This window comes from Zootoca vivipara, chromosome 3, assembly GCF_963506605.1.
Source record: "Zootoca vivipara chromosome 3, rZooViv1.1, whole genome shotgun sequence".
NCBI lineage: Eukaryota > Metazoa > Chordata > Lepidosauria > Squamata > Lacertidae > Zootoca > Zootoca vivipara.
The window spans coordinates 51510401-51524987 of NC_083278.1; the positions used below are offsets into that span (position 1 = coordinate 51510401).

Here is a 14587-nt window from a genome sequence, read left to right on the forward strand (position 1 = left end):
CCTCGGAACTCTTGCAAGAAAGAGTAGATTTGTTGTTTGTCATTCAGTAGTCTTGCTTTCCCCTGGAAAATATAATTTACAACAAAACTTACTTACCTTTTGTTTTTAGAGTCAAAAAGTGTGGGGGAGAGAGGGAGAGAGGGGGAAAGTGGGATCTCTTCTGCTGCTTGGAGTATTTCAGCTTTTCAAGGCTCAAGTTCAGAGCTCACCAGGAAACTGCTTTATAGAATTCTGTCAGCTGAGAAGAGTTGGCTCCTCCTTAGTAAATAATTCCTGGCATATTATGCAAGAAAAGAAAGGTAACACGGATGCACAGAGGCTGACAATGTAAAGACAACAGGGGGAGAACTTGCTTCTTTGCACAAGGAACAGCCAATATCAACAGTGGTCTTTGGCCATTTAAGAAATAAATGCAGTATTACGTCTGCTCAGGTCCACTAGTAGAAAATGGGCTCAAATGGTAAGAGAGACCTGAGATTCACCAGTGGATATCTATTTGTACACACATGCCTGCACTGATTTGCACCCCAATGAAACCAACTTTAACTCCAAAATAGTCCTTATTTGTTTTAATAAAACGTACTAAATGATTATCATTGGTTGTTTTAGAAATCTATCTAAATCTATCCAAGAAAAGTAGCAACCTTTTTCATCTGCACACAGCTTATTCCAAAGTTTGGTGAATTCTGACTGTGTGATCCATTTGTTCTCGGTAGAGAAAGGTGAACTCTCCCCTGTTGTTTGAGTCACTCGCTTTGAGGAATTTATCAACATTTTAACAACCGAACTGTCTCATTTACACTCGCACAGGCCACCTAAGAAGAGAGGAATTGGCAATTGGACTGATAAAGAAACCATAGCAATCAATACCGAGGTTAGGCGAATTTACAGAGAGTTCAGAGACAGCTCACGATTGCCTGACATTTACTTCTCCAGATTCTGACAACTCAGGGAAACTATCCAGCTTAGCCGGATAAGATATAATTAGGCATGTTGGGATATGCTAATTGCGTCGATCCTAACGAGAGATCATAAGAAATTCTGGAAGGCTGTCATTATAAACCGAGGAGTAGAGCAGGGCTGTGTTCTCACTCCCTCTCTTTTTAACCTTTTTCTTAACTACCTTGCTTCTTCACTAAAACAGGTGGATGCCCATAGTCCAAAACTTGAAATGATGGACCTAAGCCCAAGTCCGGATGTCAGGAGCAATGGAGCCAACACAAAGAGGCAAAACGCCAGGCAGGATACAACAAGGTTTATTTGTTTAGCATATGCCAAGCAAAGGTGCAGCGCAATAAGCTGGCAATCTGCACACCCACTGGTGGGTGCATGATCCTTTTATACAGTCACAAACAAGCATCATCTGATTTCCTCAAAAGCACGTGATTTCTAGGAAAACGAAACTTATAGAAAACTTACAGGAATTCGAAACTATTAACAAAAACACCTCATTCCTGAAACTGCCACCCTCCCTATTCCTTTATCTGTACCTGAATGCCTAACTGGTACTCCTTTCTCCCTCCTTATTCTGGGGGACTGAATGTCAAATGGCACAGACTGTTTGATACATTATAAAGGAATACTGTAATTGAACTGTACTTTATAAGACAGATATATATGATATGAACAAAGCTTCAGTGTGGCATCTTGGAGGTGTCTGTTTTAACAAACAATAAACAATGAGATTATTGAGCCTCAAATACATGACTATATAATAGCAAGGCTTTTCATATACACAAAGATGGAAAGACTTATACTTAAAATATTGGACAGGAAATCATTATATTGTGCAAAATTCTTGAATCATAACCACTCTCTGTCACTGTCCTTCATTCCTCACTTTCTCTATTTGACAGATTTCACTCGGAGAGGAAAACGCGTCATCCTGTGGCAAGCTTCTATAAAGGGCCATTATGTGGGGCGTGGTTGTTCGATCAATCAGCTTATTAACTTGCTGTTGTACACACTGGCAAATACACGGGGCTAAGCAAAGAACACATAAAAAATGGCTATGGGACCCAATAATGCGGTTAACAAACCCTTTAACCAAGATGAGCCTGGGAGCCATCTGAAAAGGGAATCAATCCAGGAGGGCCCCTGTGAATATAGAGGATTAACATGAACCAGTTCTTCCATTTCGGCAATGGTCTGAATTAAGTTGACCCCATAATCTGAGACATAAAACAAACCGGTTTGTAGGGCGACATTCTTTATCTGTTCAAATTAATCCTTTACCAATTTCAAGGAGAGTATAGTTCTGTTGAACAGACCCTCCGTCCAATTAGATAATGTGTGTAGATCATGATAATTAAGGGCGGTTCCAAACCAGGGGAGCCAGCCTCTTAAAAATGGCTGAAGCCTCTAGCCAGTGGTAGTTCAGTGAAGTCTACCACCACTTCTTCCATAGGGATGAACCCTCCACTCTGGATTCCCGGTGGGGGCAGCACCCCTGCCCTTGGATTGTTTTTGGCACAGAGATTACTTGTGGAATCCTAGTACTTTGGGAGAAAAAAGTGGTCTATGCTTTACATTTACCAGGAAGGTCTACCAATATTGACTGGAATGTGCAGTTTGTTTTTACGGTACCTTTTTGTGATCTCAGGTTTCAGCCTCCTGGTCCCTTGACCTTCAGCATACCACAGCAACACCCCTCAATATGCATCCCTGGTATAAGGGCTTGCATTGATTGACCTAAAGCAGTACCCCATGTAGCTAGGTGGTGACACTTCCTGGAGAGAAAATGCCCCATCCTGCCCATTTTGAGGTTTCTTTGGCTTTGGTCCTGCGCTCAGAGGGGTGAGCCTGTTCATTTGCTATTTAAAGGGACAAAAGCCAATTGCACCTTGGATACACTTGCCGAATTCAATTAGAATTTATATAGCCCCATGGTTCTCAACCTTTCAAACCAATCTGTTAAAAAAGAAATTCTTAAAAGGGCACTTGTCCAAATTAATCAATTTAACTCTATAAGGGATCATTCCTGCTAAATCAAAGCACAATCAATTTTCCTGTTATCTGGGCTTTCACGAATCTTGAAGCTTCTCCTTGAATGTGTAGAGAAGGCTGGCACACTGCAGAGTTCCAGGTGGGAGAAAGAAATGTGGTCATAAATTGATCTAATCTAAATATTGGACTACGCAATAGCCTGATCTATTAGAGACCATACAATACTTGAGAATCCTCTACTGGGGTGTAAGGAATAATACACTATACAATAACTTACTATACCTTTAACATGAAAACAATTACACACAAAAATTGCCCCCCCCCCCATTTGTGGAAATAACATATACTTGTCAGACATAGGTCAATGTTTCTGAATAATATCACGTAACATAAAACATAATAATTATATAACAGTTGCATATCTTGTGGCAATCGGGATCTTGCTGCTATTACATATCCTTTCACTCCTAGATCAATCTTGAGATCAAAAGGGATAACATGTCCTTGCAATTCAAGCTTTGCAACAATAACCCTCCTTTGGTCAGTCTGTTTTGTTTTTGTTTGGTAATGGGGTTGAAATCTGTATGAAATCTGTGTCAGGAATGTTCTTCCTGGGAAAGCTGTGAGAAGAATTTTTGCATGTTAAGTTGGAACTTGGCAACCTCTTAAGTAGCCCCTGGAGCAAAAGCCACAAAGGGGTGTTCTCCCTTAATGGTTCCAAGTTTTACATGAAGAAGTTTTAATTTAAGTTTCATGTGCAGAGCATAACTTTGTCACCTTAGTTAAAACCTCTTGTGTTTCTCAATCTCTCTCTCTCTCTCTTATTTTTAAATTGACACTAGCCTCTGTGCATGTACAGAGTTCGTGGTTCAGAAATCTATTGTACCATTTAAAAGTGCTGCATCTGCTGGCTAAATTACCATTCGAATAAAGGATGGGAAGGGTGAGGAGTAGATTTAAAAATAGGGTTAGATTTAAAACAAAAAAACCTAGCAAAGTTTTTCCAAAGCCAGTTTAAATCTGTTTTCCTAGTTTGGAGCCCTAATACAATTTGATACATTATTTATTGTTTCTTGCTGCTTAAGAAGCAGGCTTATAAATCTTAAACTTTAAATATATAGAACTTCAACATCCAAGGAACCCAATCTTTCCACCAGAAAAATGCAATAAAAATTTTGGTCAAATTAAATTTCTAATGAAATCTAAGAGCTAATGAATCATGTTTCTTGCACCAAACAGACATATACCCCAGGCAAAGGAAATTGGGAGTTATTTTGCCTCCTTTATCTAGAGGCTTTGGGGTACAGATTTCTATTTTAAAATTATTACACAATGTGGATTATTATTATTATTATTATTATTATTATTATTATTAGTGTGCTTTCCTTCTGGTCATTAGCGGAAAACCATCCACAGTGAGAGATTTTACTTTCTTGGGCTCCTTAATCACTGCAGATGGTGACAGCAGTCACGAAATTAAAAGACGCCTGCTTCTTGGGAGAAAAGCAATGACAAACCTAGACAGCATCTTAAAAAGCAGAGACATCACCTTGCCGACAAAGGTCCGTATAGTTAAAGCTATGGTTTTCCCAGTAGTGATGTATGGAAGTGAGAGCTGGACCATAAAGAAGGCTGATCGCCGAAGAATTGATGCTTTTGAATTATGGTGCTGGAGGAGACTCTTGAGAGTCCCATGGACTGCAAGAAGATCAAACCTATCCATTGTGAAGGACTTGGAGATCAGCCCTGAGAGCTCACTGGAAGGACAGAATGTGAAGCTGAGGCTCCAATACTTTGGCCACCTCATGAGAAGAGAAGACTCCCTGGAAAAGACCCTGATGTTGGGAAAGATTGAGGGCACTAGGAGAAGGGGATGACAGAGGATGAGATGGTTGGACAGTGTTCTCGAAGCTACGAACATGAGTTTGACCAAACTGCGGGAGGCAGTGGAAGACAGGAGTGCCTGGCGTGCTATGGTCCATGGGGTCACGAAGAGTCAGACATGACTAAACAACTAAACAACAACAACATCCACTCTCTTATGTATGAGTGAAATGAATGCAAGGCTTTTCATATGCACAAAGATGGAAAGACTTATACTTAAAATATTGGACAGGAAATCATTATATTGTACAGAATTCGTGAATAATAACCACTCTCTGTCACAGTCCTTCAAACACATAAAGCATCCCCATTCACCTATACGCAGATGACATGTTTTTGCTTTTGGACAAGAACTGTCTTAAAATGATTGTTAAATTCTTGCATTGACTATCTGTCCAGAATGAAATTGTGTATGAACTTTGATAAAAGCAAAATAATGGTTTTTGGGAATTCACGTAAGAGCTACAGCTGGGTATTTGGTGGAAAACCCATTCAGCAGGTATTCAAATTCAACTACCTGGGAATTACATTCAATCCATCATAGGGTTCTATGGTCCTCACACTGTGCAATGGTGGTGAATGCTAATAAGATGTTTATACAGGCTATAATGCGTTTCTTCATAACAAGAGGTAATTCACATATTCCCTCTGCCCTTAAGGTCTTCAATGCCAAAATTCTAGCTCAATTGCTTTATGGTTTTCCAGTCTGGCTGCTAGGGTTTACCCAGCTGGTTGAACGAGTGCAGGCAGCTTTCCTTTTTAAGATTTTTGCTGTCCCACAATGTGTACCCTACGCAGCCCTTTGTTTAGAGGGAGGTCAACACAAGGTAGTGACTGTTGCCTGGGTGAGATTTCTTCTATGCTGGCTAAACATCTGCCTTACAACAGATAAAGATCCTCTCCTCACCGAAGTTTTGTTAGACCCCTTTCCTTCCCCAGGGCTACAACAGTAACATAAAGGTACAGGAACTTGGGCTGCCAGTGGAACTTTTGCAATCAATGTCCCTACCATCTGCCAAGGCTATAATAAAAATATTGGTTGTGGGACGCCAGGAACTAACAGTAGCAGCAGAGAAAACATGTTCCCCTCTTCACTTTCAACTTTCTTGGGCACATGAAATTAACCACATTTATCTTAAGTTCTTGCTTAACCCCCAAGAAGGAAGGGCATTTTCACTGGCCAGGTTCAACTTAAATCCATCAAACCTCCTTTGGGGAAGGTTCTTGGGCATGGTGGAAGGAGAAAGAATTTGCCCATGTGAAGACTACCTGGTGGAAACCCTTACACATAAGGTTCTTGAATGTAAACTATATGCTGATCTCTGCCAGCAATTTCTAGACCAACTCTGCATCCCCAAATGGAAGCCAGACTTGGAGGTCATACATTTTCTATTACTGGGGAATGATGAGGAGCTCCCAAGTTAGTTGCTAAATATCTGGTTTTCTGTCATCGAAACACATTGCAGACGTCTGATCTCCCTGGAGACCTAGAGATGTGATGAGCAACTGCTTTGCCTCTTTTCTTTTGGCTAATGCTTTGTGCCACTGGGGAGGTGGTAATTCTATATCGATTTGTTATGGATGTTTGTATGTGATGCCAATAAAAGGTTTGATGATGATGAGTATTACGTCTGCTCAGGTCCACTAGTAGAAAATGGGCTCAAATGTTGAGAGAGACCTGAGATTCACCAATGTATGTCTACTTGTACACACATGCCTGCACTGACTTACAAACCAATAACACCAACTTTAACTCCAAAATAACCCTTATTTGTTTGCTGAGTGAACTACAGGGGGGAGAATGTGTGTCAAGCAATGGAAGGAATACCTGTATACTCTGGGTGCACTTGTCTCTTATCAAACTTTGCTGCCTTGAACTGGCAATCAGTATGAAGATGCAGCTTTTTTCCCCTTTGGGTTGGCAGGGGCTTAATTGTTAATTAATCATTGCCATTCAGTAGGAATCAAATGCTTTCTTCATCTAAAATGGTTGTGAGGCAATTTTTATTGGAGTTCGAATACGTTCTCCTATCAAACTACTTTTTCAAATCCACTCAGGTCAAAGTTATGGCCCTCGGTTTATCACCATTGGGGTCAGATGAGTTCCTGTGAAATCAGACTTTGTCACTCTTCTTGCACAACCATACTCCAGGGGAGTAAGGTGAGGGAGCGACAAGCAGCCCTGTCCTCTGAAATAAAGCCAAATGTGTTCAATAAGACTTTCCCTCATAATAAACTTGTTTAGGAATGAAGCTTTCAAAGAGATTATTCAACTTTCTGCTTTATAGTTCAGTACCATAAAAATAAATATCTGTTCAGGGAATCAAAGTTCTCCACCAATGATTTGCAACACAGGGATTGCTAATTGCACAAGCATTCTTCAGGGGTCAAAGGGGAGTAAATGACTAGCTGCATAAAACAAAATTTCTATTGTAATTCTTATGTTACTTTTTCTACATTTTGTGAAATTATACTATATCACACAGCTATGCATATCCAGCAATTTGGTGTATCCCATCAAAGTGACTGAACTTCACCTGGAAACGATCAAGTATCCATATTGATTTTGTAGGACCATTACAAGGAAATTACTTCTTGCCTGTAGTACTTCTACTCAAAATGCTTCAAATATTCACAAACATCTGTTCCAACAATCACAGCTCTTGACCAATTATATGCAACACGTGGATTGACAGATAATATAAAACATGCACACCCTGTTCTAGAGAAGGACCTAACTAAATAACTCTATTCAGAATATTGTTTGCTTGGTTCCAACACTGCTTTAGATGGATTGCAGCAAATCTCTCAAGATCTGGACAATTGGTACACACATGCAAGACAGAGGAAAAGCTTCTATAGATATTCTTAAGCTGGAAACAGACTCAGTTCACCATTGATGATCCAGCAGAACCTGAAGAGGAGCCTTTCCATCTGCTCCTGAAAAACACTGTCAAAGCTTTCATTTTTTGCAATGGCCATCATGTTTTCTCCAACAGTGCCTGGCACAGTGCTGGTGAAATACATAGTTGTAACCCCAGATTGTCACAAAATGCCATCCCTGGTTGCTGCAGCAGAATCCGGCACCTTTATTGGAAGGTTTCAAGATCAACATGCACATTCTTTTAGTGTAATCTCTCCCAAACATGGGATTGTCATATGCCCTTTTTGAGAGCAAGAGCTCCTGGAACCCCTGGAATCCCACACTGCTCGAAGATTGGGGTGGCATGCAACAAGATGGACATAAGAAGTCTTTCTTGACAACAGATTGTGGGGGTAGGATGCAGAGGGCTTATTCACTGCTTTGCTGTCAACTCCAGCCCAGTCACCCAGAGATGGGCAGTGGGGTCAGGCTGGGACTAGTGATGATGTGGGCTAAATTTTCCTAGACCTTCAGGACGTGGCAAAGTGCAGCTTTCGCCCTTCATATGCTTGGGCCCTGTTCCAAAGAATGCCTGGGCCCTAAGCTCTCTAAGGAGACAGGCAAGCAAACAGGCACCCCTTCAAGTGGGTTGGGTCTGCAAGGAGTGTTTGCACTGGCATTGGCACTTGTGTGCCCTTGGAGATGGCGGCAGTGTTGGCAATGGCTTAGCATTCAATTTACTCTAGTCCCCTCCCCTGAAGGAGAATGCTTCTTGCTGACTGGCGGTGTCTGGCTTGAGGTGTCCAATGTTACAGGGCAGAACATTTCTCTACCAACCTGCTTGGTGCCTCTCTTTTTTCTAGACTACTGGCCTTCTCCCTGGGCTCAGACACTTCTTGGGGTCCTCATTTCACCTCCTCCATCCTCCCAAATTTGTTTTAACCCTTTCTCTCTCTCCTCCATGATGCCAATGGAAATTCCTTCTTTACAATTCAACCCTTGAAGGAGATTGCTATGGGCATCAAGAATAAATACACTGTCCCGTTTTCCCACTTTTCCTCTCTGCATATTCCCCACGCACCCTCAAAATTGACGCCGCGGGGGTCAGGACAACCCCAAGAACAGTGCAGAGGGTAAGGAAGATGGGGGGGGGGGATAGTGCCATCTGACAGGCTGAAATCTTTGCCCTGATGGAACAATTGGAAGAGTGTAAAGTTGAATCCCACCCACAATAAATAAATAAATAAAGTCAGATGATTTACGTTGCCATCTGGAACACCACTAAAAACAATAATTTTTATTAATTTTCAATTACAATAATCCAATGGTAGCCTCATTATAACAGTGCCAAATTATAATACAATAACTAATCCCAATAGTTAGTTTGGGATTCCTTGACTTTTGCACGTGGAGTCAGAAATTAGGACCTGCTGGAATGCAGAAACAGAAGAAGTAGACAAAACAAATGTAATTGTATTATGGCGGGTTTTTTTTTAAATTGTACATATTTGAACATTAGGAAGCCATTAAACCACCTTTGAGTTTTTTTACGAAATCTTACAAATAGGCCTGGATTAGATGCTTACCATGCACATTATTTTTTACTTTCACACCCTCAGCAAACTCATAATAGATCACTCATGTCCCAGCAGAACTTCATGGGCAGCTTTTCCATCCTCTCCTTAAAAACACTGTCAAACCTTTCACTTTGTGCAACTGTCATCGTGTTCTTCCAGTCTCCAACAGTTCCTGGAACAGGAAGCAGAGAGAAAGAAAGCGCATTATGGTGAAATTGAAAAACTGTTCAGGGGAACAGGTGCTGTTTTAAATCCATCACCAGCCTTTCTACCTGGCTCCCTGGACTGTCCCGAGGCCATGCCTACCTGAAGCCATACCTTCACCGGCCTTCCTCCACAGCTTACCTTGAACAGGTCATTGAATGCCATCTGGATGGCAGATGGAGGTGCACATGTGTATGTGTGCAGGTTTTGTGTGTGGCTTGAATGCAGCCCACTCTATAAAAGTAAGAACGACACCCAGGGCTGGACCCATCCGCCACTGCCATCTGGCCCCTGGTTGCTTCCTCAAAAGGAAATGTTGCCCTCAGGTGGGAAAAGGTTCCACATTCTTGATTTGAAAGGCAAATGTGCCTCATTTCAATATAAATATTTGACAAAAAGAGAGAACATAATAGAACAACAGTACAACCAGGTAATAGCAGAATCTGAGAGTTTCGTGAAAGAATGGGAAAATGAAACCATCTTCTCTTGGTGACATTTCAAAGTAGTGCCAAGTGAATCTGTTGGGGATTTTGCAAGCAACACCAAGTCAGTGTGATCTACCATTAACTTACCTTTGCGAAGAAAATCTCCTTTGGTGTGGTCTATGATATCCAGTGGCATGAACTTATAGTTTGCCCTGGGATCTTCTTTCATTTTATTAAATGTAGCCTGATCCACAACAGCATCCACCTCCTTCTCCGTCAGTGTCTTTCCCAGGAAGTTGCATAATTTCAATACACAGCTTCTTAGATCCTGAAATGGGACGTGGTTTTAATGTCAGGCCATCCACAATAGAGAAACTTGACAGCCTCGTGACTAGAACTCATGGAATAGGCGGGATAACAAGCAGGGAAAACAAGCAGCTTGCATCTTTATTTGCCTAGTTTGTAATAATTGCCATTGCATTATATTATACTTTCATGTTTCTTTTATTCCATGAGCCATGCAGAATGCATTTTATTAAGGGGCAGCTCTTTCAACTGAGTCCACAAGTAAATCAATAAATGCTCCTGTTGAATACACAAGGGAGGTTCTGTGACATCTCTCCTCAGCATCAGAGGGCCTGTGAAATGACACATATTGCTTGGGATGATGACACTTTATCTATATACCCAATAATTGCTCAGGGGAAATGGTTGCAGTGAACTATTCACAGTCTAGGGCCTGGAAAGCGGCTTCTGAGTCCATGGCCCACTTGTCTTTTTTAAAAATCCTTTAGAAAGGAGTCGAGACTAGCAAGGGAAGCAGCAGCTGACGGCACTTGAATGATAATATTGCTTCCTTCCTCCATTGTGTAAAGGTGAGTTTTGATGGTTGTTAATATCAGACTGGATAGCATTTTGATAACTTACCTTCTTCATTTCTTCATAGGTAAGAAACAGAATATTGAAGTCATCCCTGTGAGAGTACCAGCCTTCCACATGGTCCAGCCATAAACTTGCAAGTACTGATGGGAGAGAAGTTGATTTGGCATAAAATGTAGATCAGATGATTTTTTGAAAAGCATTCCGAGGGGTGCAGTAGAAACATATAAACTCAATTAAACAATTTAAAGGAACCATCAGTAGTACAAACCATTAAACAGAAACTAATACCACTCCACCTCACCAAACACTTTCTCACAGAAAGAATTTGCAGAAGAGTTCTCCATTTTAAGGCTGCCTGCCAGTACTTCTAAGCCATGTGATGGGAGAGTAGTGGGTGGGCTGAGATCAGTGATAGCCTTCCTCCAGCTCCCTAACTTCCCACTCTGGCATTTTCCTTATATGGTGTGGCAGTTAATACCTGCAACATTTAGGAGACCCTGTCTGGGTTTCTGAATTAACTTGACACAAATCTCTACACTTGGTTAAGGATTAGGTGCTCCACCTTGTAATGATTTGTAGCTGTTGCATTCTGATGCAGACGGACTATAAATCCACCTGTTTCCTTTGGGAGTTGGCCAGATCTATTCCCTAACTTCTTCCTCAATGCATACCAGTCATCAGTGGCATAAAATGGTGTAGTTGGAGTCTCAGTTGGAGACTCTTTGTGATGGATGGATGTGGAATTTCCTCAGGCATGGCACTGTGAAAACATTCCTTACCACACAGAGAATTTCTTTAATTTGTTGTCAAAGGGGGATAAAGATTAAGGGTCCAATGTGATTCATTCTAGAATAGCAAATCTTCCTTACCCTTTCCAGCCAAAAACCTCTCCATGAAAATTCCAAAATCTTCTACTTCTTCAAAATGGAGTGCAACTTTGGAAAAATGATAAAAGGAAACCAAGACATCCTTTGGGTTTCTGGCCACATAAACAACCTGCAGGAATGATAACCAATTCCATTCTATTGCTGATCTTATTGTTTCTACTGTCTCTTTTGTTTTGCTTCTGTAGTTATTTCTGTGGGTGTGAAATGTGTCAGGAACCAAGTTGTTGAAGTGGGATATATATGCATGAAATAATAAATAAATGGATCTCAGATATCTATTCTTGTAGATTCTTGGTGCTTCCAAGTTGTTTTTATAGCCCTGGCAGCCTCACACACTTTTGCAACATGCATGTCACACTCACAGTGAATCCTATGGTGTCGAATGAGGTTATTTTTGTGTGTCCGATGGCACCCTCCAAGACTTTTACTGTGGTGGAGCATAAAATCTTTGCTGTTTAATAATAATAATAATGATAATAATAATATTTTTTATTTCTACCCCTCCCATCTGGCTGGGTTTCCCCAGACACTCTGGGCAGCTTCCAACCGAATATAAAAAACAATACAGCATCAAACATTAAAAACTTCCCTAAACAAGCCCGCCTTCAGTTGTGTTTTAAAAGTAAAATAGTTGCTTATTGCCTTGACATCTGCTGGGAGGGCGTTCCACAGGGCGGAATGTTTAGGAGTCATGGGAATTATTCTAAGCTCTAGGTGCACAGAGCGTTATTCATTCATATGGACAAAGGAATTGCAGCTGTATGAACTGCCCTCAGAAATTGAGAAATGTTAACGGAAACGGATTAACGGATGTTAATTTAAATAAGGCAAGACAAACATTTAATTTGGTCAAATAATAAATGTGCCATTTCCTACTTTTGCTCTTCTGTTCCTTAATCCCTTGGGTGCTAAATAGTAGGGTAGATGGGAAGCAAAGAGGCGAGGTGATGGGCGACTGACATAATCCACATTGCGGATATTGTACTCCAGCCACGGAACCCTGTCTAGTAAGTCGACTTTTTCAGTTCCATCTCGATGACCTTCATGATAAATCAAGCTCAAAATATTTTGAGTCCATATTGTGCCTATAAACAAGAATAGGCCTATTTAATTCATTCATTATCATGAATGTACTTACGGTAGTACTTTACAGAGTGAAATAACTGAAAACAACATGTCTCTGCATTGAGGAGCTTACTGTCTGAATTGGAACACTGTTAGAGACTAGAAATGAGGGAGAAGAAGGAAATCATGGGAAACACAGCAAGCAGAGGCAGATTTAGGGATCTGGCTGCAGGGGATGCCACCACTATGATGTAAAATAGAAGGTGAGAGGTGGGGGGGGACCAAATTTTGGTGTCACACAGACCACCACTGAAATAGGGGCAGCAATGGGGGAATTAGGAAGATTGACCAAGGCTTCCTTTCCATTGCAGACGAGAAATGAGACATTCAGCTAAAGGCTTCATAGAATTTGAGGTCTTGGGAAGACAGAACAAAATTTGCAAATAAGTTCCTTTAATTTTCACCAAGCTACCAAACGCTCTATTCCAGATTCTTTTCAACACATTATACAAATGATAGTCAAAGTCCAGGGAATGGAAAAAAAGATTGTCTGCTTCTGCAAAATACTCCAAAGAAGAGTGAAGGAAGCTCTGGTGTGGAAGTGGAAGTTATTGCATGTGGGGCAGTACTGCACTGGATACGGCCCCCATGTTACTGTCCAGGTTGTGGCAGATAAATGCTGAAATAAAGAGTCATGGGATAAAAGCTTGTTAAGAATAGAATTTTACAAACACCATTTTACAACCACATACAAAATCCTGAACGTCAGTGAATACAATAAACCCTTAGGAAGCAAATTTGAATGTTTTTGATGTGTATTTATGTTGTTTTCAAAACAGGTTGACACCGGTGTTTGTTTAAAAAAACAAACAAACAAACAAACAAACATGGCCTGGTTCACCTTTATGTAACTAGGTGAATTCCATACTACCCATATTGACCTTAATTTTGCATGTGGTTTTAAATTTGCATTAGTATAATATAGATACTATTTACATATATGTGGATATCCATCATGATTGAATAACAATCATGGTTCTTCCTATGAAAATACACTCTTACCTGACTTTGGATAAGTGACTAAAAACACATCACTGTCTCTTATTTCAAAATCCTCCAGGGTATCTAAGTACTCCACTGAAGACATGTCTGCCTGGAAATAAAATCCTTTGTATGGGAAAACATATTTCTCATCTGGTTGCATTGCCTGCATAAGAAAAAAGAGAAGAGAACAGTTCCCTCTATTATGCAACAACAGGAAATCACAAAGAAATAGAGGTGTCATTAAGCATGAGAGAGAGAGACACTGCACATACCTTTGTAAATCAATAAATCTTTAATAAAAATACTAAAAAACAAAAAACTAAAAGCTGGCTTTGCCCTGCACAATAAAGCTTTCTAGTCAGCTCTTTCACCCTGACACAGTTCCACTTGCACAATTGAAGTTTACATTCAATCCCCTTAAAAAATGTTTTAATCTCTGGTAGCACAAATGGTGCACTCTGTGTGATACGAGAAAAGAATATGAACTGTGACAAGAGTTTTCATGCCTCAGATGAAATACCTTGTTGCTCCTCGGAACTCTTGCAAGAAAGAGTAGATTTGTTGTTTGTCATTCAGTAGTCCTGCCTCTCCCTGGAAAATTTAATTCACAGCAAAACTTACCCACCCTTTGTTTTTAGAGTCAGTAAGTGCAGGAGAGAGAGGGAGAGAGCGATCTCTTCTGGGAGTATTTCAGCTTTTCAAGGCTCAAGTTCAGAGCTCTCCCGGAAACTGCTTTATAGAATTCTGTCAGCTGAGAAGAGTTGGATTAAGCCAATGGCTCCTTCCTTAGTAAATCATTCCTGGCATGTT

At 40.7% G+C, this 14587-nt stretch overlaps 1 protein-coding gene across 3 annotated transcripts; it reads right to left on the reverse strand.

The window, feature by feature from the left end:
• Positions 1-8959: 8959 nt before the first annotated feature.
• LOC118082146 (amine sulfotransferase-like) lies at positions 8960-14538 on the reverse strand. Of its 3 annotated transcripts, none has more exons than XM_060272643.1 (7): positions 14403-14538; positions 13796-13940; positions 12545-12753; positions 11651-11777; positions 10827-10921; positions 10047-10227; positions 8960-9442 (listed from the first exon to the last, which is right to left on the reverse strand). In XM_060272643.1, exons 2-7 carry the CDS (start codon positions 13935-13937, stop codon positions 9318-9320), a joined length of 879 nt encoding a protein of 292 aa, XP_060128626.1. In that variant the 5' UTR covers positions 13938-13940; positions 14403-14538; the 3' UTR covers positions 8960-9317. The 3 variants fall into 3 exon arrangements, with proteins under 3 accessions (XP_060128626.1, XP_034965036.1, XP_034965035.1); XM_035109145.2 differs by having other exon boundaries at positions 14399-14538; XM_035109144.2 differs by having other exon boundaries at positions 8961-9442; positions 14298-14538.
• Positions 14539-14587: the final 49 nt, after the last annotated feature.

Bases quoted from the DNA above. Each gene is read 5' to 3' on its own strand.
- LOC118082146 (XM_060272643.1), bottom strand. From the start codon at position 13,937: ATGCAACCAGATGAGAAATATGTTTTCCCATACAAAGGATTTTATTTC. The intron at 10,228-10,826 runs GTAAGTTATCAA...GTCCCATTTCAG, and splicing joins CCTATGAAGAAATGAAGAAG to GATCTAAGAAGCTGTGTATT. The intron at 9,443-10,046 runs GTAAGTTAATGG...TTCCTGTTCCAG, and splicing joins AGGAGATTTTCTTCGCAAAG to GAACTGTTGGAGACTGGAAG.